Source organism: Sciurus carolinensis, chromosome 6 (genome assembly GCF_902686445.1).
Source record: "Sciurus carolinensis chromosome 6, mSciCar1.2, whole genome shotgun sequence".
Classification (NCBI taxonomy): Eukaryota; Metazoa; Chordata; class Mammalia; order Rodentia; family Sciuridae; genus Sciurus; species Sciurus carolinensis.
In genome coordinates, this window is record NC_062218.1 from 137,910,608 (window position 1) to 137,938,070 (window position 27,463).

General features: G+C 45.9%; 1 protein-coding gene across 4 annotated transcripts; it reads right to left on the minus strand.

Annotated features, from left to right (window-relative positions):
• Positions 1-1,377: 1,377 nt before the first annotated feature.
• Positions 1,378-27,001, minus strand: Slc22a5 (solute carrier family 22 member 5). Of its 4 annotated transcripts, XM_047555428.1 has the most exons (11): positions 26,326-27,001; positions 19,722-19,796; positions 19,480-19,583; positions 12,112-12,266; positions 10,923-11,094; positions 9,663-9,789; positions 7,778-7,878; positions 5,835-6,049; positions 4,217-4,399; positions 3,087-3,222; positions 1,378-2,727 (listed from the first exon to the last, which is right to left on the minus strand). In XM_047555428.1, exons 1-11 carry the CDS (start codon positions 26,716-26,718, stop codon positions 2,640-2,642), a joined length of 1,749 nt encoding a protein of 582 aa, XP_047411384.1. In that variant the 5' UTR covers positions 26,719-27,001; the 3' UTR covers positions 1,378-2,639. The 4 variants fall into 4 exon arrangements, with proteins under 4 accessions (XP_047411384.1, XP_047411381.1, XP_047411383.1 ...); XM_047555425.1 differs by lacking the exon at positions 19,722-19,796 and having other exon boundaries at positions 26,326-27,000; XM_047555427.1 differs by lacking the exons at positions 3,087-3,222; positions 19,722-19,796.
• Between the last annotated feature and the right edge of the window lie 462 nt (positions 27,002-27,463).

Sequence of the window (27,463 nt, forward strand, 5' to 3'; positions counted from 1 at the left end):
TTTCTATCAGCCTCAAAGTCCTTTAGGAAAGTAATTGAAGACAATCACCTAAAATTTTGTTGTTCTTCTAACTGTTACTAAGACCAGGAAGATAATGGGGTAAACCCTTGCCTTTGCTTTGATCTATGGTGAAGAACTTTTTCTTTTTTAATCTGAGTTGTTCCATCACCTTCGTTTCTTATTCCTTCTATTTCTACGAGGGTATGCTGGTTTCTAGCTATTACGGATATTAACTGAGTACCTCATCACTCTCGGGATCTGTCCCTGTGACTATGTGTTATATGTGCCTCTCTGATAGATCTCTGGTCAAGATAACCCCATCGGCCTTCCCAAGGTCTTCCCAGTATCATGGCCTTGATGGAAACAAGCACACAGAGTCCAGCAGGTTAAAAAACTGGGGTTGGATGCCATGAATGACCAGAATCAGAGTAAGTGGAGAAACGGTTCATTCATGCAGCAGGATAAAGGGCAGACAGGGCTGTAATTCAGAAGCTGGAGCCCCCAACATGAATTAACCAGGAACCCAGCACAGAACCAGGTCTGAGCGTGGAGAAACAAACAGTGTTCCAGAAGATGGGCTAAGCTTCCCTCCAACCTCAGCCTGATGCTGGCTTATGTAACATGTCCTTGAGTTGTCTGTCAAACTTTTTACCCAGGTCCATCCATACTTTCTAGTGCAAACTGCCCTTTGGCAAACTGTATATAGCCATCAGACAACTTTCTGCCCTAGCTACTAGCTACTGCTGCTGGGAACAGTTCACACAGGCTCTGACCAGCTTCACTGGGGTGCAGCAGAATGGGGCCTCACTTCGTCCTGTGATGCAACACCTCTTGCTTTCTACCCAATGGACAGAATCTGTTTGTGACTCACACCTGGAAATGTGGGGAGCTGACACCTGTGGGGTGGCCTTTGACAGATGGGTGCCAAAAGGTAAATTCTTCCTCCTTTTGTCCATGGTACAGGTGGTTTTTAGGTGCATTTCATAGGCCTCCTCTGAAGTTCCGGCTGACTGCAGCGCCCCTGCCCTTGGTACTGGTCAACCTGATCATACAGCCTAGTGTTGGGTCTACATCTCTCCCTGATCTCCCCTGTCTTTAATCCTGTTCCCTGGAATCTTGTTCCCAGATAGGCTATCTAACTGCACAGACAGGCTGGTCTCAGGGGAACCCAGGCTAAGATACTTGTACAAGAAGGCTGGTGCAGTTCATAGTTGGTTAATAAAGTACAGATTTCTAGTACAAAGGGATTAAATATTAACCTTATGGTCTAATCCTGAACCATTGTTAGCCCAAAATGACAGAAAGAAGGGTCAGGTGTGGATGTGGCAAGGGCTCACCAAATTCTGGAAATAAAGATTGTAGGCAGTTGCTATTATTTTAAAAACTCATTTTATTTATTAAAACTTTCTCATTTCCCAAGGCACTTCAGGAGCTTTCACAAAAATACATTTTTTTTTAAACCAGGTGAAGCATAGGTTTTAGGAGTACCATGGTAACATAATTAGAAAAGACAATTACACTGAACACAAAATATCTCCCAATAATGTTACGTGACTGGAGTGAGCAACTCTGAAAGATTATGAACATGATTTACAATTCTTTCTTGTAATTTTCCCTATGATTAGGTACCAGAAGAGGAACACACACAATGACATCATTTTTTGGCACTCAGAGAAGTGCTAGTGGCTAAGGCTGGTAAGGCCTGTACAGACCGTTGCCAGAGCAAGTCTGGGTTGAAAAAAGCGGGGTACAAACCAGGAAGCTAAGAAACTAGCCTTTCCTAGGTCTTTGCTGAAGGGCAAATAACTTAAGGAGGGGACACAACAAACAAACAAAAACAACAATGAAAACCCTCAATACAGTTTTGAGAGGAGAGACAATGTCTCACTGATATACTTCCTTCAAACCACAGATAAGAAGCTCTAGTAGTGAGGAGGTTTGATTTACACAGCAGTGGAAAACATGAAGAGCAGGCTTGTGGGCCTGGACAAGCCCAGTGCTTTGATCAAATGTAAACAAGCCTGCCCGGCAGTCATAGAGTGGTCACAAGTCAACACACCTGCCCATGTTCTGCATCTGCTCAGACCTCTTCATCTTAATCACCTTTAGGTTTCCTAGACCCTGTGATCCCTGCAGTGGGGATGCAACATCCCAGTGAATGTCCTTTGTAACTGAGAAAAGGTGAGAAATCAAACTCCCCTGTGGAATATATATATATATTTTTTTTCCTCTGAAGTTCACCATGTAGAGAAAGAAGGGAGAAAACTCAGACCTCCATTTTATCAGGGGTCTTTTCAGGTAGTCCAAGATTAAAGTATGTATTAGCAGATGCCTCTTGTATTCTTCCAAGTCCCACTGGTTCTTGAGAGCCATCGACTTCTTAGGAGAGTGCCACGTCCACCATTGTAATAATTAGGACATATATAAGTTGTCTGTAGGTAGCCACGGTGTCCCTGGAGGAACCATATATATCCAGGATCGTATATGTGCATCCTGTGAGTGTGGATGCTCATCCGCGAGCAAATCAGACACAGGGTCAACAGGATAAACAGCAAGGCCTTTGTCACTCAGAGTCTACACAGTCATTTCTGACAAGGTGCAGTCTTTCCTTTTCAGCTCCTCTCTGACTGGAGGTTGTGTTAAAAGGCTGTGCTCTTAAGGATTGTGGGGCTTTCTTCACCATCCTTTAATATTCTTGTGTGGCTTGGGGTTTGCCTATCTTTTATTCTATTAAAATAAGCAAAACAAATGTTAGGATCAAACAAACAAAAAGATGCCTACCAGTCCCAAAACAAACACATCAGAAATAAGGATAACCTCACGAGGAAAGAAAAATCATACAGCAGATTCTGAGAAGTTTTCTCCTGGCCTCTGTACTATCCCAGAGCTGCTGTTGCCCTGGCAATGTGCATGGAGACTTGTCCACACAGGATCAGACTATTGCCATTCATAAGCCTCTGATGGCTTATCTAGTCCAAGGCATTTATGAGAGAGACTCTGCAGGAGGCTCTACTTCAAGGGGCTCCTAAGACCTGGCCAGGCCCAGACCCAGTGCATCCACACTGTGAGGAAGGAGGTCTCCTTACCCTTTGACCCTTAACATCTGGTCAATAGTGTCTGGGAGAGGGGTACCGAAGCTTTCTGGGAAGAACAAGGTGAGGATGGCTGTCAGGATGGTCAGACTTCCCATGAGAATGTAGGGCAGGAAGCGATCATAGGCACCTGTGCAGAGCAGACAGAAGCCCCAGCCCCAGCTGCAGTGAGACTCGGTCTCCCTCTATTCCTTCACACTCCCAGGACTCTATAAAGGGTCCTTGCTGGCCTCAGCACTTCCCACAGGCTGAGATGCCAGATTGGAATCTTGTACCTAAACACTCACAGAACCCACAGCTGGCACAGGCATGCCCAGAGAGCCAGCCATGCCCCCATGGTGCCAGGGAGGGATGCAGGGGAGCAGAAGAGCCGAGCCATGATGATGAGTCTATTTCTCAATGCTGGGTTTCCAAGGAACACAAGGTACTTGTCCAGGGATAGGAATAACTTCCACCTCTGCAGATGTGTCACAACCTGTTTGATTTGCCTTCAGGTGAAGCAAAAGGAATTTCTGCTTATTAGATCTATGTCACATGCTCACAGAGCACTCTGGGTATTCTCAGGGTAGATGCCAGTCCTCTCTAAAGATGTGCTGGCTAGGGATGTTCAGGGAAACAGCAGTTGCCATGAGGAAATATTTCTGAGGAAGAGAAAACTGGTGCACGGCCACATAAAGTGACACAAGGTTGTATTAAGCACTCCCCAAGCTACAATGATCCTCAGTGTGTCAGACTCCTTAAATGAACATCTTTCCCTCATCTTTCCAGATCCCAAGAGGAAACATCTCCAGTTAAGTACTCTGGCTCCCTAAACCTTTCTGACATTTCTTAGAATAAAGAACTCATGCTCTCTGGGGGAGGGCCTGTGGTGGCCAAAAGAGAAGCAAACTCCTCTTTCTCATCCACTTCTAGCTACTCTAGAGGTAGTTTTCTAATGGGAAGTGAGAGCCTCCCCCACGGTGCACTGGGACAAGACCCCTCCCCAACCACAGACCCAGTACTGGATGGATCCCATGTGCTCTATGTGCTGGTTTTCCTATGAACAAGCCATCTCCCGCTCACATTAAAGCCAATTAGTGCTTCTGTCCCATCACTCCAGTGTGCTGTTGGCCCAGGGAACTTACCAAGGTAAACAAAGTAGGGAGATAGGATGCTGCCCAGGCGTGACGCTGTGGAGCTGACTCCCACACCCATGTTTCTGACCACTGTGGGGTACAGCTCAGCCGTGTACACGTAGACCATGGAGAAGGCAGCAGTGATGCCAAACTTGCCCATCATCACCAGGACTGTAGCCAAGTAATACAAGTCTGGAGGGGTGAAGGAAAGAAAGTAGACACCAACTCAGGCTATGCCGCTGAGGAGTGTTCCATTTCCTTTTTTTTGCCTGAAACAAACACCTGCCCATTTTAGAGGGCAGGTGTTTTGGGGTCAGTTTCTAAAATTTCCTGAGATAAGGGGCCATACCCAAGATTTCCCTCCAAGTTGGTTACTGAAAGGAGACTGGGGACCTACAACTATGTGCACATATATTGTCCTCAACTTAGAAGCCATTAGAGTACGCTCTCCACAGCCCAATCAACACGTCTTCCAGTCCAGAAGTCACTATGGATATGTCAGTTGGGGAGCTGGCTTGACATTCCAGAACTTCAGACTGCAGGCACTGCAGAATTAACTAATGACTTTAGATCAGTGGAGAATTTAACCCTAACTCATTTCATGATTTCATTCTACTCAGACTTCAAAAAAATTAAAAAACCATCTGAACCTTGAGATGATTCTACAATCTATCCTTCTCATTGTTCAAACAAGGAAAACTGAGGGTCCCTCTGAGCTCAGGTATGAACCTCTACATCCATTCCTGGGCTCCACAATACAAACTCTGCTCCTATGCAGAGGGTTCCCAGCCTGATGGGACCCAAAGTGACTACCAGAGGATCCCAAACTTGTGGGTGCTTTGAGGACTGTGGGCACAGTGATGGACAGATGAGGGCCTGCTGACTCTCCCAAAAAGGGTCAGAAAGAGGTCCTCCCATCAACCTGTGGGATATGAACTCAATTTTAGAAAGAAAATCAGGTCCCAGTGGCCTCTGGGACCTCCCCATCCTCTCTTCCTCTCAGTTCTTACTAGTTCCCTCAAGCATGCCAGGCTCACTTCCTAACCCGTCTTTGCTGTCTCTTCCTGAAATGTTCTTCCGGACTTTCTCATGACTACTCTGTGTGAACTAGCTCCCAACTGTCCTTTATTTTTATTCATAGGAAGTAAGACAATCTGAAGAATAATGAGCATTTTATGTTTTCTCAACTAGGATGTGGGCTTCATGAGGATCTGGGATTACGCCTGACTCATTTACTTCTGTATCATTAGCACCAAGTCCTGTGCCTAGCCCACAGTATGTGCTTCACAGCTAAAAGGCAGGGTTGGGAAAAAGTAATGAGGATGGTCCACTTTTTCCCTCTGCTCATTCTGGAGAGGAAAATGAATATGAACACATTAACCTGGATTTACAGTAAAATTAACCAACAGCTTCAATGGGTGTTCCTTCCCACCACTTCAAATCCCTGGCCATAAAGAATGTTCTGGTCTCACAAGGTACTTTCTCTTGATTTTCAGGTTAAGAATGCATATATGCAGGAGATCTGTGATAGCTTAATTTTATTCTCTTTATTAATTAAGGAAGATAGCCTGGTAGGGAGTGAGCGACTCAATTAACACCCAAAATTGCTAATGCACACGGTCCCTACCTGGGGGTACCAGCTGCACGAAGAGAAGGACACTGCCACCCAGGAAGAGGGCAGTGGCCATGGAATAGCGCCGGGGCACATGTTGCAGCAGCAGCCAGGCCAACACATATGCTGGGACTTCAACCACCGCCGAAAGGAAGCAGTTCACATAGATGTCCCCATGCAAGTTAGGAGTATCCAGGGAAAGTCCAAAATAGCCAACTGCAATGGTCAACCTGCAATGGAGCACAAAAGAAAGCTGGAGAAGCAGCTTGAAAAATGCAATTACTTCAGGAGGTTCCAAGCTACTCTAGGCAGAGACTAGGAAGGCAGCAGTAGATTTAACCCCATGCCTTACTTAATGGAAAAAAAGAACTCCCCCCAGCCTAAGGGGTACAATGTTAAATTCTTGGTTGTGCGCTTTCAAAGCATGCCAAATATCAAGTGTCCCAGACAAAGGATTAGATTTACCTCACTAACAGAAATATTCCAGCGTGAATTTCAGCTTCAAAAACCCTAAGATGAACCCTTTCCAGAAGCCTTCTTCCCTACTCTATGAACCTCCTTAAACCTAGCAACTGCAGAAGGAACTAGGGAATGAGTAAGGCAGCAGACACCGTCAGGTGTGACAGGATTGGAAGAATAATATAAATAAGGTGCATCGTTAGATAAAACATTTGGAGAAAGACCACCCCCCAGCAGATGATGGGTGGTGACCAGCCAGTAAGGGGCTCATCAGAGGCAACTAACACCACCCCACTATACTGTGGAGATGAGAGGGAGCTCCCAATGGGGGATGGCACACTGTCTCTCACCTGCATGTCCCCCACTGTTGCCTGTGTCCTTACTGGGCCCTGTCCTCAGTAAGCATTCTCTGTTGACAACCCAGACCTTTATGCTGTTACCATAAAGGAAACGAGTATGTCCACAAGTCCCTGAGAAATTTAGAGCAGGGAGGAGTGGCTGGGTGAACCACAAAGCGGGTGACTCATCACAGGCTGGCATGTCTAAGGTGCGAACTACACGCTAGTCCTGTCTTGAGGCAGACCTAGGGAGCAGTGCCCTGCCCCGGGCAACCATGGCCCATTCCTTGGAAATGGGTGACTCACAGTATGTCCCAGTGAGCAAAATGGCTGGCTGCCCCAAAGCTGGTTGGTAATAAGGGCTCTGAAACGAAGCCTGCCTCTGCCCTCCTCACGCATCTTACCACCATTCACCGGGCAGGATTGGGGTTTTCTATAGTTCCAAGGTTGGATATGTGAAAAAGCTATCCAGGCTTTCAGATGTGTTCCTTCTCTCTGGTAACTCACACATTCCTTCCTGACACTTCGTGAAATGCCTGGTTAGAAGGGACCTGGTGAGGACATCTAGGCCATGGACCTGACTCCAGGATAGTCTCTGAACATCCCAGAAAGAGCATGTCCCACTTCCACATTTCCAGAAAGTCTTAGAAGTCTCTGTAGCCTAAAGGACAATGTGTCTTCACTCAGACCCTTCTTAAAAGTTCCACCTGTCCTGCTCAGACATTATCTGTGTATAGGTAGAAGGGAGCAGGGGACAGGAACAACTAAGCAAGAACCCAAAGTAAGCAATGATTTATCCTGGGACCTGGGAGATCCCCAAAGATCCCTATTTCTCCAACAGCCTCCACTATAGTTTTCATTCTCTTTTTCTGAGGTTCTATTACATTAAGAATTCTTCCACTGTGGTGACAATATAGCCCATTGCTTAGAGTGCCTGCCTCACATGCACAAGACCTGGGTTCGAATCCCCAGCACTGGGGATTGTGGAAATAACAAAGAATTTCTTCCATCCATCACAAGACACATCCCTTTCATTTTCTGATGACACAGTCTCAGTTTGGAACTGAGGCATGTCTTCAAATAAGAGGCCCAAGAGCCAGCTCCAGAAGCTGGTCGTCTTCCTTTCTGGCAGCCTCAGGTAGGTCTGTCTCACTTACGCACCACAGGATTATGGACATGATGGTGACTATTCGAATATTCCGGGTTCTGAGCAGATCCAGGATGCGGTGGGATTGCTGCTTCTTGGAACATAGGTCTTGTAACTGCAGGGATGATATGATTGAGGGCGTGGGAAGGAAAGAAGGTTGAAGACTCAGAACATACAGTAACATAACCCAAACCTGGTATCTTAGCTTTCTGCTTCTCAGAGTTAGGGAATATGTTATCTTTCTTTCTTGAATAGCTCAGTAGCATAGTGATTATCTGGGTCTGCCAAGCCTTCCCCAGGTCTTTGTCAATAACAAAGACAATGAAAATGAGGAGTAAAGGTAGGTGGCCAGTTCCTCAAAGGGCACAGGGAAGGCCAAGCTGACAGTTCCCTTGCTGCACCATCCCCAGCCACTCATCAGTGGCCACATTCCAGGGAGGCCTCTAAGCATTCCTTCCTTAGCCTGGCTCCCTGCCCTCTGGGTCAGAGAGAGAAACTGGCTGTGCAGTTTATTGATATGACATTTTAAAAAGGATTCATGTTTTGAGTCCTCATACCATGTAGTTACTGGTCTGCTTCCAGGGGGGAAAAATTCAAATTGAAAAACAGGAAAATTGACCTGAGCTTCACCCAGAGTAACTTCCTATGAAATTCAGCACAGCCAAGGCCATTAATAAACCACATGTCTAAACATACTGATGTTGCTTTCTTAAGCAAGCCCAGCTTTGGAGCTTGTTTTTCCCAAGTTAGCAGTTCACCAAAAGGTCAACTTTGGACTTAAAGGATCCCCTGAAATAGCCTCATTTCCTCAGAGATGCCAGTGGGCTCATGGGTTCACAGAGACTGGCACCTCACTTAAAAGTCACCAAAGCCAACTCATTTAAAAACCCTCTGTGCAATACTCCTATCACGACCTCTGCTCCAGAGCCCTTTCCAGTACATGCTCACGGGAGCTGTTGCTAAGCCACCACTTAAGTGGGACGCTATCAAGGCTGCTATTGGCCACTGGCCTCTTATAACTGGTTCCTCTTGAGCCCAGAGTCTGCATCCTGAGCCCCCAGCATCTCTAACACGCCTGCGGCTCCCAGTTCAACATGACTGCTTGAGGCTGTTCCCACAGCCAGTCCCTAGTCTTCCTGTCAGACCACAGGCAAATTCCAGAACCATATCAGCCAGCATTTATAGCTCCTAATGTCTTCTTGTAGTCATGAGTCTGAGGGAAATGTCTGCCGCAGAGGGGAAGGAGGAGAGGGAACAGGAAGGAAAAGCAAAAACCAGGAACAAGGCAGAGCCAAGAAGCACTCATGGAGTGTGAGAACAGGGTTTGCAGGGAAGTGCAGAAGGAAGAGATGGACTTCAGAAGGGACCTGGTTCCAAAATGATATGCAGCAACTAAGCACTGGAGGGTGAAAAGAGGCTGAACACTGGTAATAACAAACCTATTTGTGTTTTTTATGCTATGTACTGGATTATCTTTTTTTGTTTTTTTGTCTCTTTTTGTTTTTCTGGGGCTGGGGATTTGAACCCAGGGCCTTGTGCTTGCGAGGCAAGCACTCTATCAGCTGAGGTATATCCCCAACCCCTGGATTATCTTTTTAAGATGACAAATCACCTTAGGTATAAGAAACAATGATTTCCTGAAATGCTGACATTGTGAAAGGTCTATTTCTCATAAAGGGTGTATTTTATTTATTTTATTATATGATTGCCTAGAAAGAAAGTAAAATATATGAAAACCTAAGAACCATGGGAAAGGAGAAACGTGTAGGCAGTTAGAACCTATTCCTTTACTTCTGAGTATTAAAACAGGGCCTGCTGAGGTAGAGGTTGGCCTCAGGTAGGGCTGTGTGCTGCCAGCATGACCGGGGTAGCCCCCACCAGTTTCCAGATGGTGCTTACCTCACTAGGGTCAAAGATGGTGGTGGGTGCAACAATCCCATTGATTTTGGCAGCCCTGCGAATGATCACCTCTGCCTCTGTGTACCGGCCCTGAGAGATGAGCCATCGGGGGGACTCAGGGATGAACCTAGAAATACAAATATAATCTCAGTGAAGCTTCCTGCCCAACAGCTGCCCAACAGACCAGTATGGCATAACTGGAAGTGGGGAATGAGGTTTCAGATCCAAAGCTAGGTTTGTAGAGTGTTAGATGTTCATAAGCCAGAAATAAAGAGAAGGTCCACACCCTGTAATAACCTTAGGTGTGAACTCTGGAGTAGGCTATAGTGTATAAAACTTGGGGGGCCCTGTATAGGCTGAGGGGATTCCCACACTGGCTGGCTGCTCCATTTATGAAGAGTAGTGGTGCCCCCTGCTGGTTATAGAGAGACAGGTACAAGATGGGATCTTGAAGCCTGGCTTCTGTTGAGGGTTCAGCCGCCTAGACCCTACTATACTCCCTCCCTGACCCTAGCATCCACAGAATCTTCTGTACTGGCCCATTGATCTCTATTTTCTTCTCACCCTTCCCCTAACTTATCCAACAAACATGTCGGCCTCTGTACCTAGAGCAGCCTAGCCAGCAAGACACCTGAGTGCCTGGTGCCTTAGCACTCACTGTGACCAGATAGTCCTAAGGACATAACTAGGTTCCATGGTGAAGTGCTTCCTTTCTCAGTATGTACTGAAATGTTCTCCACTCCTCATGGGCCAGTGAGCTCATCTTCCCCAATTCTAAGGCGTGATTCCTGCCTCACTCTTCTGCCAAATGACCTCTTCTCTGCCTGTCCAATTAGTCTATATTGCATTGCCTCTGCACAGCCACCCTGAGGAGATCACCTTTGGAGCACTCTCTTGTCCCCCCATGCCTGAGAATGAGGCCTCAGCAACACATAGCCAGAACCAGGGCCTTGCTGTAGCCCTGGGGTCTGAGAACTGCCTGGAGGTCACACTGGAACACGGCTTCTCACAGCTACTTCTTCTCTCCATACTTTGATCAACCCAGAGCAGGTCTGAGAACAAGTCTGATGATGTCTTGGGATTCTGTTTTGTTTTGACTCTTCCAAGCATGAAGAGAGACTCTGAAACAATTTATAAAAAAATCACACTTCCTGTCTCTGGGAGCCCAAATGGAGATTTGAGGGCTGCTGCTGCCCTCTAGTGAAGTCAGAAGGAAGCCACCCTGCTGGAAGGCAGCACTGGGTGCAGGGCCACACTCACCACCAGAGCGCAGCGCACAGCACCCCGGGCACTGTCAGCGCCAGCAGCAGCATCCGCCAGTCTCTGATGAAGTAAGCAAACAGTGGCAGCACCATGTAGCCAAAGGCATAAAATATGCACACTCCTAATGTGGAGAATATAATACGAATTGACTTGCCAAGAATTTCAGTTCCTGTTCAAAACAAGGGAGGAGTCAAGTTAGCACTTTAATTTGGGTTATTTCCTTATTAATTTTCCATGGTATCGTTTTCAACATAGAGACAAGGAGTCAGCCAAAATTATTTCTATGTTCCCAAGCCGTAGGGAGGAGATGAATCTGAAAACCCAGTCCCGTCTGACTAACTCTTGGGGGTGCCTCACTGAGGCCTCACAGCTCCTCAGCCATAGTTCTATTGTGGAAATGTCACCACTTTCCTCAGCCGTATGCTAAAGATACCATGTTAGTGCCCTTCAATTCCTCACACGAGGAAGAAATCATTAAAGGCAAAGTCATTACTTAGTCCACACGTGCTGACTATTATCCTTCTAGGAAAAAATATTCTATTACATGTGAAAAGAAAAAATAATCCTTTCAACAGTACAACCCAAGGAACTCAAAGACTTTATTAGCTAGAGTCAGAGTTCTCCATTTCTCCAAACAGTGAAGCTTTTTCAGTGAGAACAGGCTGGACTGTCTGAGCAAAAGCCCTGCAATGTGTCCTCTGAATCAAAACCTGAAGGTGACTACAGCCCATTTATTCTCATTTGCAGACATCCCTGGCCACAGCACTCTGCAGAGGTGGCAGTTCTCTTCCCCAGCAAGCCTGCCCATCACAGCACTTACTCCCTCAGCATGCCTCCATCTTGCCCAGCTACCTCAGCTAGCAGTGGCAGGCTTTCTAAAAAGGATGCTTTCTGGCAAGTTCTAGCAAAATGGCAAAAAGTACTAGCAAGACCAAGGTGCTATCCCTTGGAGGTCGGCAAAGAACCAGAAATCAGAAGTCAGGCTATTGTGCCACTGGGGATCCAAGGCTGGTTATTTGTCTGGTTCAGTTTCCTTACTGATAAACTGGGTTCACCTGGAAGCTCTGGCTAGTGTTGCTAAAGACCACTTCCCCTGAGGGACATCAGAGCTGTCTCCAGAAAGGCAGGTGGTGGGATGACAGTAAAACACAGGATCAAGTACTCAACTCCAACTTGATGGCCATACCCAGGACAAATGCTGCTACATAGTTGGAGATCTGGCCCATGCCTACAAGCACAAACAGCACGGTAAACATCTCGAAGTTTTTTGAGAAGACCTGTAGGAAGCTGAAGCCTGTCTGCATGCCCATGGTCACAAACAGCACGTTCTTTCGACCAAACCTGGAAAGGAAGGGACAGTTAGAGAAAACCAGCAGGGAAAGGCAGCATAAAGGGGTTCCATCAAGAGGAGGGGCTGTGGGCAGTGTTGCCAGGACACCCAGTGCCCATACAGTCTCAGCTTTCCAGTCCCCATGCTGTTACTCCTCCTCACTCCCCAGAACTAACGTGCAGCCTGGACACCGAGTCAGTCAAAAGGCAGTGCCACAATTATGATAATGACTGCAGGGGATTGAAACACATCAATCATGCTTAAATCCATACATTCATAATGATATATTAAAAAGAATTATATCATCTGCAAACAGTGATGATTTGACTTCTTTCCTTCCTATTTTTATTTCCTTCTCTTGCCCAATTTCTCTGGCTAGAATTTCTAGCACTATATAGAATAAGAGAGATGAGAATGTTTCCTTGTCTTGTTCTAGAATTTTTTTTTAATATTCATATATCTTTTTTTTAAATTGTAAACAAATGGGATACATGTTGTTTCTCTGTTTGTACATGGAGTCAAGGTATACCATTTGTGTAATCATAAATTTACATAGGGTAATGTTGTTTGATTCATTCTGTTATTTTTTTCCCTTCCCCCCCAACCCTCCCACCCCTCTTTTCCCTCTATACAGTCCTTCCTTCCTCCATTCTTACCACCCTCCTTAACCCTAACCCTAAACCTAACCGTAACCCTAATGCTAACCCCTCCCACCCCCCATTATATGTCCTCATCCACTTATCAACGAGATCATTCGTCCTTTAGTTTTTTGAGATTGGCTTATCTCACTTAGCATGATATTCTCCAATTTCATCCATTTGCCTGCAAATGCCATAATTTTATCATTCTTCATGGCGGAGTAGTATTCCATTGTATATATATGCCACAGTTTCTTTATCCATTCATCAATTGAAGGACATCTAGGTTGGTTCCACAATCTGGCTATGGTGAATTGAGCAACAATGAACATTGATGTGGCTGTATCTCTGTAGTATGCTGATTTTAAGTCCTTTGGGTATAGGCCAAGGAGTGGGATAGCTGGGTCAAATGGTGGTTCCATTCCAAGCTTTCTGAGGAATCTCCATACTGCTTTCCAGAGTGGCTGCACTAATTTGCAGCCCCACCAGCAATGTATGAGTGTACCTTTCTCCCCACATCCTTGCCAACACCTATTGTTGCTTGTGTTCTTGATAATTGCCATTCTAATTGGGGTGAGATGGAATCCTAGGGTAGTTTTGATTTATTCTAGATTTTAAAGGAAATGCTTTCAGTTTTTTCCCATTCACTATGATGTGGGCTTTGGGTTTGTCATATATAGCCCTTATGATGTTGAAGTAAGTACCTTCTATCTCTAGTTTCTTGGGTGTTTTTTTTTTTTAATGAATGGGTGCTGAAGTCTGTCAAAGGCTTTCTCTGCATATATTGAGATGACTGTGATTCTTGTCCTATTTATATGATGAATTACACTTATTGATTTGCATATGTTAAACCATCCTTGTATCCCTGGAATAAAACTAATGTGGCTATGATGTATAGTCTTCTCAATATGTTGTTGAATACAATTTGCTAATATTTCATTAAGGATTTTTACACCTAAGTTTATCAGGGATATTGGGCTGTAGTTTTCTTTCCTTGATGAATCCTTATTTGGTTTAGGTATCAGGGTGATAGTAGCTTCATAGAATGAATTTGGAAGTGATCAGCCCCTTTCTATTTCTAATAACTTCAGGAATATTGGCATTAGTTCTAGGAGGATGCATATGAGAGTTCATCTTGTCTTGGGCTTTTCTTTGTTGTAAGATTTTTTTATTATTGTTTCTATCTCATTGCTTGTTATTGATCTATTGAGATTATAAACAATCCTTTTGGTTCAATTTTGGTAGGTTGTACTCATCTATAAATGTATCCTTTCTTCTAGATTTTCTAATTTATTGGAGTTTTAAGTTTCAAAATAGTTTCAAAATAGCCCCCAATGGTGGATCTCTTTCTTAGTTTGCTCAGACTCCCACATTAATATTTGGGAAACACCTTCACAGATACAGCTGAAATGCTTCACCAAGTTTCTGGTCATTCATTCTACCCAATGTGATGCAGTTATCTTGATTAAAACACCAACACACTGATCCCTTCCCTAGGATTAGCTTTCTACTCCTCTTACATAATCTATATTTTAATGGGAATCTTGGTTTGGGGGATTTCTGTTTTCAGGATTTCAACATTCAGGATTTTAATCTTAGAATTGTAATTTTCAGGATTTTAGACTTTAGGGATATGGCATTTGGGATTGTATCTTTAGGGATTCTGATTGGCACCCATGAGGAAGTGGTTATTTTAAGTCACACTAATTAGTGGTTACTTATGGGTGAGGGAAAGTGCTGTAACAGAGATGGGGTACCTGGACGGACTTCTTGGTAGATAACAAAGGTCTACTGCTTGCTTTGGTGTGGATTACAAGATTATTTTCTTGGAATAATTCCTCAAGTCACACATTTGTTCTGTGTAGTTTTCTGTATCTCTACTCATTTTAAAATTAAAAATACAAGTTGGGGTTTTGTTTTGTTTCAGATGGGTTCACTTTAGAGTACCACAAACAGGAGGAACAGTTGATCTAGTGGGAAGCTATAAATTCAGCTTATATCTGGCCAGCACTAGCTGACACCCACCTTTATTCAGTGAATGTACTGAATATCTATTGTTCCAGGCACTGAGGACACTGCTTTAAAAAAAGACAAATTGTCTCTACCCTCAAGGAGTTTACAGTCTAGTTGATGAGATAAACATTAGTTATACTTTCATCAAACAGTCAAGCTGCTGAATCACAATTATATCCCCAGACAAGTACGCTGAAGAAATGGCTCCTGGGTGTGCAGAAGCTCAACAAAGGAACCCATCCAGAACTGTGGTGGGCCTGGGGACTGGACACTGGGGGAGGGTCTCCCTGACAAAAGGATAGTGATGAGGCCCAAAGGGAAAGTAGCTGTTGAAAACAGGGGATTAAGGGTTTAGGAACCAAACTTTGAAAGATCAGTCTAGTTGAAGGGAGACCAACATAAATGCTATGACCACACTTCATCTACTAACTTTTGATAGGTGCTATGAAGGAAAGTCACAGGAACTACAGTAATGTAACCCCACTATCCTGAGGCGCCCTAGGGGTGGGGTGGGAACATTTTAGACTCTGAGGACACACCACCGTGGCTGGAAGAACTTGTGGGGTTGGCATCATCTATACACAGACTTCAGAGGGATGTAGGAGCCAGCCTGCATGAGGCCTTGCAGCCATGTGAGAGGAGATGGTGTTTTCCTCAATGCAACAGTTTTTGGGGGCTGGGGAGATAGCTCAGTCGGTAGAGTGCCTGCCTTGCAAGCACAAGGCCCTGGGTTCGATCCCCAGCACCCCCCAAAAAAAATAGTTTTTGATGTTTGCTTTTGGTTGTCACAACTCAGGCAGAGGGTGCAACTAGCATCTAATGGGTAGAGGCCAAAGATGTTGCTAAATATTCTAAAAAGCCTAGGATAGCCTCCCAAATGTTAACAAGGCTGAGAATGAGAACCCTGGTGGAGAAGGAAACTCCAGTTCCACCTGCACTGTTCCGTAATGAGGTTGCTCTACACACCAATCAAAGGGGAGGTGCCTCACTACACAGCAGACTGGTATAACCTTTGCCCCACTTCCCTTTCCAAAGGTTCCCTACAATGGCAGAGAAAAGGTGGTCCAGGAAGCCCTATGCAGCACCAGTCCTTGGCATTTGGGGGCTGGGACTAGAAAAGCTTGCTTTTAAGTTTGCATGCAAAGTGGTAAACACTCACATTTCTACAAAAACCAGGAAATATGAGTGCTTCTCAGTAGTGTGCCTCTCATGATTCATAAAGATAACTGAATAACACCAGATAAAAGGCTCTGGCAACCCAGGATTATTTTAATTGCTCTTGAACTTCAGACTTAATATGCCAGAAAGAAGGATAAACCTTTATCCCATATCAAGAGCTATTGTTGATCTTAGACAACCAGTTGAAGGCATGAGTCTATTGCTCTTAGGTAATTTTTGCTGACTTAGAGGTGTTGAGATCAGAAGTTGTCAATCCCACAGAGTACTAGGACTTCTCTGGGGTTACAGACAGGCTTGAAGGGTGGTATTAGGAGCTGAAGGCAGGGGCTACAGTTAGATCAGCCACACTTTAACTATTTCATTTCCTGAACTTAACTGAATCTACTTAAAAGAAAGTTCTGCTACCAAAATTTTAAAAAGGATTTGAAATGTAGTATGTTAGCCCTTTTATAGACTAAGGTGATCCTCAACATACTCATGAATTTTGTTTCCCTTGTTTCCTCGGATGCAGACCTTTTGGAAACATAATACTTTCCCCAGGTGACCATGGTGTTACATGGTAAGCAGATTCTTAAGCTGACCCACAAAGATCTACTTAACCCATGACACAGGTGATCCAGAAAAAGACATTGATTTTCCACTGTGAATTTGGGGTACCTCCTCCCTGTTTTTCACATCAATGCAATTCCTTTGAGCCTCAATTGCCACTCCACTCCCAGAGAGTTTTCCCCCATCTCCTAAACTTGGTCCTGACTCTCCCCTTCTTATTCTGCACTCTCCCCTGGCCATTATATCCATGTGTAGGGCTCTGATAAGGGAACTATATGTGAGAAATTCCCAAATACATTTCTCTAGCCTGAACCTCTCTTATGGAGCACCATACCCACACATCCAAACACATACTCAATTTCTCCACTTAGGGGTCTCATAGTCATCCCAAATTTTGAATGTTTTGATTAACCTCAACATCTCCTGCAGATATGATTCTCTTCCAGCATTCTCTGTCTTAAAGAAGGGTACCGTCTTTCACCAAGTTAGGCAGGCCAGAAACCTTCCTCCCCTCACTTTCCACTCAGCCCATCAGCCAAGTCCTACTGACTTCACCCCAACCCCCAACACTTCTCTCCATTTCTACCAGCCTCACCCTAGGTCAAGTCACCACCATCTTTTGCATGGACTACTGTGAAAATCTCTCAGTTTATCTTTCTGCAATCCTTCCTGCTTACCTTCAATCCTTCCTCCACAAGGCTCTCAAAGGTTTTCTTTTTTAAACATTTTTTTTTTTTAGTTGTTGATGGATCTTTATTTTATTTATTTCTATGTGGTGCTGAGAACTGAACCCGGTGCCTCACACATGCTAGGCAAGCACTCTAACACTGAGCTACAACCCCAGCCCAGCTGTCACCTTTTTAAAAACTACAAATCTGCTTGTCACACTCCTTCAATAGCTCCCCTCTGCTCTGTCACTGGAACCCAAACTCCTCATCATGGTGTGCTAAGCTTTGCTTGCTCTCTACCTGCCTGGTGGCCCTCATTTCTATACCACTCTCTGCATCCCTACCATACTGAACTTCTAAAAAATTTTCTGTTCCTAAGCCTAAGTCTAGGCTTCACTACATGCTGTCCTTCCTGCCCAAAATGCTCTTTCCTCTCTCTACCTTTTCAGTGAGCTAATTTCTACTCATCTTTCAACTCTCAGCTCATGCTTCACTTTGCAGGGAATCCTCCCATGCCTCCTATTTAGACACTCCATAGCACCCTGTACTTCTCTGTATCACTCCCCACGGCCAAGGATAACAATCATTTCCTCATTAGTATAAGAATACATCCTGCCTTGCTATAAGGTAAGTTCTAGGAGTGCAGGGCCTTGGACCAGTAGTCCACACAAATTGGAGGAGCAAGACTATCTGGGTCTAAACCCTAACTCTGATCTTGCTGCTGAGTCCTTAGGCATCTGCATTATTTAACCCATGTTTTACTCCCCCACTTACAAAGTGGGAATAATGATAGTTCTACTTCCTAGGCTTATGAGGACACAATTATTTGGTTTTCTAAAAAATCCATGTAGTACTTATAACAGGGCATGGCACGTATTAGACACGTTTGTTAAACCAATAAACAATTAGCCAATGCTTATTACTAGATAAAAAACCTAGAGAAGTGAAGGCCTTCCCTGAATAAGGGCAAGAGTTTCTGACCCAGCTAGAATCATCAGACAGTGGAAAAGATAGGTTTAGTGAGAAATTCACGTAAATTCTTCATGAGGAAAGATTTGACAATAATCCATAGATACAAATTATGCCAAAATATCACCCTCAGTTTGTGCCACAAAATAAAGCAGCATTGTCCCTGAGGGAGGATGTTCTCATTCTTAATTTCTCTCTGAGAGCCCAACCAGCCAGGAGGAAGCTGGTTCACCTTTTTCTTGGGTGACACACTGATTCTGTGGGCATCCCCTTCGTGCCACTGTGGTCAAGGACTTGCTGAAGGCCACTCTTTTCAACTTGAGGCTTCTGTGACAGACCCTGAAACTCCAGAGAAGTAAATACAACAAAATGGACCCCTCTGGGGCCGGGGGTGGGGGAGCTTATATTCAGAATACAGTCCCTAATGTTTTGCACATAATTTCAAGGGTTTTTTGGATACCCTAAGCCATGAATGGACCTTGAGTTAAAAGTTTTAGAATTGGGCTGGGGTTGTAGCTCAGTGGTAGAGCACTTGCCCCATATATGTGAGGCACTGGGTTTGATTTTTTTATGTGAGTACCACATAGAAAAATAAACAAAATAAAGTTATTATGTTCATTTACAACTAAAATATTTTTTAAAAAGTTTTAGAATAATGCCAATACCCTGCTTATTAAAAATGGGTAAAGATAATATTTGTTCTTCTTGTTTTATAGTAAGTGCCATAACCACATACCTCTTAGTTAAGGGGCCTCAGCCTTGTGAACATAAAAGAGTTCTGTACTTCACACTTCTGCTGGCTTGTGAGATCTCTCACCTTGTATAGAGAATGCTGGTGTTCTTGAGAATTCAGAGGTAGCCACCATGGTACGACCTAAAGATCTCCAAGACAGTACATGTGCCTGGAATTAGCCTCTCCCTTCTCAGGGACATCACAGTTCCAAATCACCCAAAGAAGGTATACAGAAGTGAATCATGTCATAAAAGCTGGTCACTGCATCATGGATACACTTGGCTTAGAAAGCTCAGGTTTCTTTACTTGGCAAGAGTTAGGGAGTGGGGATGAGGAATGTTAGCCCATTCCACATGGTATGGAGTATATACTAGATACAACTTCCTGTTCTTTTAAAATATAAGGCCCTAGGCTGAGAGAACACTACAAACTGAAGTCAAGGTCAGACACGTGCTGCTTGCTTGGTACACCTTACCTGTCAGAGAGCTGCCCAGAAATGAAGGAGCCCAGCAGCACACCCACAAAAAACAAGGAGATGGTAAGTGGGGGCTTCCAGTCATCTTCACACACCAGGTTCCACTGAAAGAGGAGCAAAGGGATGTATCACTCACCTCTTTGATAAAAGGTCTGAAATTCAAGGATTTTTGGAAAATGAAATCAGGATATCCTATATCCCTGCATGCTCTGGTGTAGAAACTCACATAGGCAATGGCTTACCTGAGCAGAAGAGCAGAAAGCAGGTGACCTCTCCCTCCCCATCTTGTCTTTCATAGTTTGGGCCCCATTATCTTGCTTCCATTGAGGAGGAAAGACAAGCAGGGAGTAGCATTCTGCTCAGATGCCAACTTCGTGTGAGCAAGGTCTCTTATGCTTATGCCTAAGATCTGGACAGAGCTGTGGAAGAGGCAGGGTATCCTTACTCAGTGGGCTTCAAGCCACTGGAGCCATGAGGAAGTGGTGAGCCTACGGGTCAAAGCATCCTACAAGGGACTGAGCACAGAACACCATCTGGACCTGCTCCTTTAGCTCTGCTCACGCTCCCAATCTGGGATAATGACCTCTGCCCTTCTTTTGACATGTGGAGCTGGAATCCAAATGCTGCACACTAACAATACTAGGTCCAACTACAGTTGAGAGCTCTGAGCTGGGAGTTAGGAAACCCAGTTTCAACTTTCACTCTAGTGTTAGCTGCTTGTCTGACCTCAGAAAGCCCCCTACCCACAACATACACACACATACCATGCCTAAACTTCCCTGTTGTAAGGCAAGAGATTGAGAAAGGGAACAGGCTATACCACTCAAGTTTCCACACACACTGTGTGACTCCCTCTATATAGTTACCATGAATAGGAAAAGGGGTCTGCAGGCAGGAAGAGGGTACATGGAGATTTAGCTAGACACAGACATTAGGTTGCCCCGGTCAAAAGAAGTCAAAAGAAGAAAGCAAGCTGAAACAGGAAACTTTGGTTCCAAGAAAAATGTTTTGAGAACAGAGATGGTGGAGCATAGTAACCTTTGCAGACGTCTCACATGCACAGCCACCCTCCTGGGAATTCAGACCCTTGCCAGCTTGGCACCAGGCAACTGCCTGCCTTCCATAGCGCCTGCTGGTTCCCCAGTAACCAACAAAGACAGGGGGAAGATGTAGATCCCTAGAACAAAGCATCTCTTATAGGTCAGCAACAGAGGATGAAACAAGTCTGCTTCTCTGCCCTGGTGGGCTGTGTATGCACATAGCCTCTGGGCACCTTGAGAGGGGTTGGAGGTCTGGGCGCAAAGAACCCTGCAGTTGACAAGGTTCACTCAGGTGCTGCTGTCTCTTCATTTTGGAATAAGCACATACCTGGATAGGTTGAATGTGATGATGATCCCCAACCCAGGGAAGAATTGGGGGCAGTCAACACCCAAATCTGGAGGAAGCCCACACTAGCAGGAGTCAAGGACACTGAGCACCTAGACTTGAATGCTCAGGCTGCTGCAGCCTTCCCAACTGCACACCTCAGTGATGTCATCTCTCTGGCAGGTGGATGAGTGTCCTAGGGCAGGCCACATCACCCATGGTTGCTAAAGCCAAGACTGGGACTAGTGGGGAGACAAACTGAGGGAGTCACGATGGGGTGCCAGCCTCTGAACTTCAGGAGTCTGATTATGGATATTGAGTATGATGGGATGTTACTTTTGAAACACACAAAAAAATAAGATGGATAAAGCCAGCAGCTATTTCTCCACAGGTCTACCACAAGGGCTGGGGACTGATATAGCTAAGCTAGACTAGAGATCCTCATGAGCTTCTGCAGTGAGTTCTGGTGTTGTAGATCACAGTTGGGTCTCCACAAAACAGGTTTCCTAGGAATCCAAGACTAGCAAGGCTGGGTGCCACTCAAATCCAGGACAGACAGCTTTCAAAGGACAGGATGACCATAGTCACTTGGGATAGGCCTGGAGCATCTCTCGGGCTCCTCATTCCCTCTCCTCCCCTTGGTACAGCCTGTCCTTGGTCCAGGCAAGTGTGTAAGTTACAGTGCCTTCTACCCACTGCTGACTGCCCTTGACAACTTTCAGGACCTGGCTTTGGGCCCTCTGGAAGCCAACTTGCATCAAGACGTTTTTCTTAGTGGCCACAGGGGGTCTGTGAGTAGGGTCAGGAAATGATAGGTCTTAAAAATGAACATAAGGGCAGGCATGAAGTGGGTCCCACCAACCAGCTAATCAATCCATTCACTTACCTGACAACCATCAGACAAACTGCAGTGGGCTCCAGGATATGGCCTGAATCCTCCTGGGGGTAGGGTAGCAGGTGAGAAGCCCACAGAGTCCAGGCTAAGGTACTCTCCACATAATTGTCTGTGAAGGAACCTAGTATTCTGTACTGAGCTCCTAACTACCTAACTACCTAAACCAGCTATAGAACACCTTATTGATGTCTCTACTTGTCTCATGGGATGGGCTGTACTGGCTGACAGAACAGGTGTCAATGTTAAAACTAAATGTGTGGGCTTGAGATTTAATACCCAACTTTAGCATCATTACCCCTCAGCTGGGTGAGCTGGGAAAGCAGGTTCAACTTGAAAGAATCTGGGAGAAATTCTGGTGAGGAGCCTAGACTTGCTGTGCTTCCTGGTCAGAACTGTGCCTTTCCAGTAATGATGGCTCCAAGGGAATATAGATGTTATGTGTCCAAGTCTTTCAAATTGTGAACTTTAGACATTTCATTTTCATTATATCATTTATGTCTCAAAAAACTGTTAAACTTTTTATGAAGAGGGAGAATTGTATCTCTGTACCTTGTATGTAACTGGCACTGCTTTTCAGTTATGGGATGTAGATAAATGACAAAGTTAGTTCCCTGGGACTGAATGTTCTTATCTGTGAACTGTCGGAAGGGAAAAGAGATAGGGTCTATGCCCATAAGGTAAAAATTCTTCCCTGAGATGTACCCAGTCTGAGCACATCAATGGTCAAGCACACTGATAGGTACCACATGTTACCGAAGACCATGTATTCTTGTCCCACCTCCCACTGCAATTAATGGTAGATCCTTGCCAGGCATAGCACAAGCCTATAGTCCCAGCTACTTAGGACACTGAGGCAGGAGGATGATTTGGGTCCAGGGGTTTGAGACCAGCCTGGGAAACATATTGAGGCTTTGTTTAAAAATATATATATAATAGTACTAGATCCTTGCCCCAAGGCTATCAGGGCAAAGACAAAAAAATATTTGCTACCATATTCTCTACAATGCCTGGCAGTGACTGCCCTCTATGGAGGAGTAACTCATGAACTGTTTGGTACATGAATGAGTGAGTGAATGGACAAGTAAAAGGGCTGCCAACCTTCAACATCATAGTATTCTTTGGGCTTGGTCCTTGGTCTTAACTCCTCAAAGTCCAAACAAAGCCTGTACTTCAATCTCTACAATAAATCCTTTTCTTTGTTTCCTGATTCCCTTGCCTTGTCAACTGTCAGAACTTGGACCCAGTGTGACAGTTCTGAGCTAGCTAGAGAAAGGGCTCAATCTGACCACTCATGGCCAGATGTGTCTACTAGGATTATGTGCGCTGGGGGATGGAGGGAGCATGGGGCCTAGCAAGGGGCTTCTTTGGTTTGCCATGCAGCTGCAAAGGCATGGATAAGGTTCTATGCTTCCCCTAAGAGAGTTCAGCAGAGGCACATCAGTGAGGCCAGCAAGGCACAGGTTCCAGGTCTCTTTGGTCTTTCCAGCCTAGAATCAACCCTGGCTCAGCTTCCCAGGGTGCTGGGCTTTTTGTCCACATAGGCGTGTGGATAACAGTTGGAGCTCTCCCATCTCCCAAGACTATCTAGGCATGAAACAAGACTGACAGAAAAGTTAATTCGGGACAAAAGTCAGTGAGTCAGAATCCTGCCAAGAATTGGGCCCTGGGGTTTCTGGAGAGGAGGGATGTACAGGGAACATGGTGATGCAGAGCACTGCCAGGTCTCAGCTGAAGGAGCCCCAGCTTGTAGGTGCCAGAGGCTTAGAAGCTTCTCAAGGACTTCGTGCCTGCAGGTTGGTTTGGGCTATGCTGAAATCAAAGAACAGGTGGCCTAGCAGTCTGAAAAATTACCCCACTTCCCAGAGGAAGGGGACAGCCCTGGACCCAGAAGCACTGAAAGGTGAGTTGGATGATTGAGGGGTTAGAGGAAGGGTCTGCCTGAAGCACGTGGATCACTAAATCATTCTGGGAACATGAGTGCATAAATCTCTTTCACCTCATAACATTCCCTTCTCTCTGCCAATCCTAATGTCTTGATCCATATACACATAGCACCAAGCTCTAGTCAATGGGGTAGAGAATCACATTTCCTTTAAAACATTCCAGTCAATCCTTTTTGGCTACTTCCAAGTTTCCTTTCTATGAATTAAACTAGCCATTTTTCTTAGTTCTTAAACTTCAGAGATTTCTTAAATTATTCATTAAACCATTCTGTAAAAACTTTCCTGATTGGAAATTTCCCCTGCATCCAATACTGTGTTAGGAGGTTAGGGAGATGCAAAGTTTAGTACCACACATACGAACTTTAACTTGAAAAAAAGAAAAAAAAAAAAAAAACTTGAAGAGCTGAGTTTTTAGTCATCTATCAAAAATATGAATAGATACTCAATACTAGTGTATTACAAACCCCTCTATATTTCCTTTGGGACAGAGGGCAGACTTGGAGACACTTTGCAAGCATCAGACTAGCTGCAGTGGTCATCAGGCCAGATCTGGGTTGAAAGAAAATGAGCCTTAGAACAAGTCATCAGAATGTTGATGCAGCAGCTTCCAATAGTGACTATTCACTTGAGAGGAACCAGCAGCCTTGAACTTCAAGTCAGGCATTCCAGCATCCCAAAACAAAGGGTTAGGTAAAGCATTAATCTTGCCTCCCTGCAAAGACTGACCTGTAAGTAGGTAAAAGGGCACACAGCTCTTACGAAACTGCTAAGACAGCTAAATGAAGTTTAAGCATACATATATAAAAAAGAAAGACTGACACTGGCAGCAAGGTAGGGTCAGAAGGGTCAGGACAATTCCATACAGCTGGCCTTTGAGAGCGAGCTCATCAGTGATATCACCACTCTGGGGAGAAGGCAGGATGGGGACAACAAAGCAGGAACAAATGACTTGAGTAAGCAGGGGACCCTTACGGTCAGGAGAAAACCCCAAGAGGTACCATGAGCTGCTTCTGACTTCAGGTCTCCCCCTTCTTTGGGCAGCCACAAGAAGAATTTGTAGGGGCTCCTGGATCATGGAGCCTGTGACTTTTAATTCTAACCCAGGTGCTCTTTTTCCCCCCTCTGTGGCCTCCGCCTGCAACCACAGGTACAGACTCTGCTTTCACAGTTCTCATTGTCTTCCAAGGAGGTAACAGACTCACTTGTGAGTATAGATCCCAGAATTTGGGACAACTGAAAATTCTGATTCCTTGTGGACTTATGGGTCACAAAGCAGCAGGCTGTTTCCACTCAGTGTCTCTTTTGTCAAGTAGTGATGCTTCAGGACACTGGAAAGATATCACCACTAGGTGGGAAATCCAGTGGGGCTTAGGTCACATTCCTACTACTTTTATATGGCATAAGCGGACACAGGTGCTGGTGATATCAAACTTTCACATATATACAGAAAACACATATGGGCACACAGTGAGTCTCCTGGGGCAACTCTCAGACTCCACCCTTGAAGGGTGACAGCTCCCAGAAGCAACAGACCTACGCTTTCAGAGACCCTCTAAGGCTCTTTGATGCTCTAGTAATGTCAGTGCCCGTCTCCAGCAGGGTTTGATGCCATGCCAGGACCCATGACTTCTGCCCATCATTCCTTTCCCTCTGCCCTCCTGCTACAGTTTCCTGATATTGTCATCTTGAATGCCCTGAACTCATTCAGAAGCAACCTTCTCCAGGAAGCTTTCCTTAACCACGAATTCCTAATCCTGACATGCAGTGAACCTAGTGGCCCAACACCTATCGAGGAGGGCTCTTTTCACTGACCTGCTTACTCAGTTCTACTGAGACTCCAGGGAATTCATGTAATTACCTTAGTAAGTCCCAAAGTACATCCACGTGTGCCATTACCATCAAATGACTATGGGTTCACTGGGGGACAGATAAAGCTACCCAAAAAGGAAAATCCAAGGGGCTGGAGAATAAGAAAGGCCCTGCTCACCTTCGGTCCCTATGAACCAAGGTTATTTATATGCTTTCATGAAATCTGAACAATTATTTTTGCCTGAATACATCTTCAGGTGCATGGGTCTTAAAAAAGGGACAACTATCCACAGGCCAAAAGAAAACAATTCTTCACAGGGTATGACCAGACTGTTGTTTTGGGGTGAAGATGGGAGGGAGAAGGAGTAACTATAGAAAGGAGGGAAGAGAGTTTTCTACATATGCTTCCTTTAACTTTAAAGGTTCTGAAAAGAGTAGTTATTTCCTTTCTCTGAACAGATGCCAAATGGCTGGTCAAAATGGTGACAAGTTCTGACTCTGCTCCTCATCAATTCCACTACCATCTAGAGAAAAGTTGGACCACTCAGCGTCTTAGAGCATCTCCCAAGGGCTGCCAGGGCCTTCTTGGCTCCATCTCCAATGTGGCCATCAGGATGCCAGGCCAGCCTGACACTTGTGAGGGTCGTGCTCTGGTTGGAAGTCAACTCCCAAGTAATTCCTAAGCCACCTGGCTGGAGGATGACCATCACCAGGGTGTCCTGTGTTGGAGAAGGGAAGGTGACAGCGTCCTGTGCACACCTGGGGATGTGAGGGTTCAAAGACCACCTCTGTCTCCTCTATGTCATCAGACCCTGGTGGGGGGCTGCCACCCACCTCGGTCACGATGGTGGACAGGTAGACGTCCTGGCTGAATTCCCAGCCATCCAGGCAGCTCTCCTGCTCCAGCTGCTCCAGGTCTACATCGCGCACCGGTTCCAACCCGAGCGACGAGAAGTTGGCGATGGTGGCCAGGCGGTAGCGGCGGCAGCTGTGGGGCACCTCGCGGTCGTCCTGCAGCAGCAGCGGGATACTGTGGTTGCGCCACGCGCTGCTCAGGTTCGCGGTGTCCGGCACCCGGCAGTGGTGCTCCGGGGTACCGGTCAGAAACACGACTGACATACCATTAAAGCCATTGGGGATGATGCTGGCGCTGAGCAGGAAGAAGATGAGGCGCTGGAAGGGCCCCCACTCGCCCAGGAAGGCGGTCACCTCCTCGTAGTCCCGCATGTCGTCCTCAGGGCCCTGCAGCGCGCGGCCGGGGGTCTGGGGACACCGCGGCGCGCGGGGGCGGGGCGCGGCGGGCGTGAGAGCACCCGCTGCCCGAGCGAACGAGCGAGCAAGGAAAGCACCCGCGACCGCCCTCCTACTCGGGAGGCTCGCGAGCTCCCGCTGCCGCCGCCGCCGCCGCCGCCGCGGCCCCGGCGCCGCGACCTGTCTTACATAGGGCACGAGGCCGGGGCGGGCTCCGAGCCTGGGCCGCAGGGCCCGCCCTTCCCCCGCCAGTCGACAGTGCGGCACGGCGGGGGCGGGCGTGACGCGGTGGGCGGCCTCGCGCTGCGTGCGCCCGAGGCGGGGGCGGGGCTTCCGCGGTCCAGCCACCGGCCGGTAGCGGGTGGCGGAGGCACGGAGTGTCTTGGTCTTGTTGCCTGGCATGTCCTGCTCCCAACTTTTTGCCTAGGTCCAGAGAGAGAATGTCACTGGCCTAGCATCTCATGGACACCCTGCCCATGACATGGTTTATCCTTAAAAGAGTGACAGATTATTTTCAAATTGGGGCATTAACTACAGCAATAGTGAGGCTAGAGCAATGACTTTTAATTCTAATCCAGGTGCTCTTTCTTTTTCATTTCTCCTTTTTCTTTCCCTTCCATTCCCTTCTTCCCCTTCTTTCCCGGATGCCTCCTGCATACTAAGCAAGGGCTCTACCAGCCCTCCACATGCCCTTTCTATGTTTTTGTTCTGTAAGTTCTTT

Excerpts from the sequence above, each read along its gene's own strand:
- Slc22a5 (XM_047555428.1), bottom strand. The coding sequence starts at position 26,718 with ATGCGGGACTACGAGGAGGTGACCGCCTTCCTGGGCGAGTGGGGGCCC. Across the intron at positions 11,095-12,111 it reads TGTAGCAGCATTTGTCCTGG|GAACTGAAATTCTTGGCAAG; the intron begins GTATGGCCATCA and ends TGTTTTGAACAG. Across the intron at positions 4,400-5,834 it reads CGTGCAGCTGGTACCCCCAG|ACTTGTATTACTTGGCTACA; the intron begins GTAGGGACCGTG and ends TCACCCCTCCAG.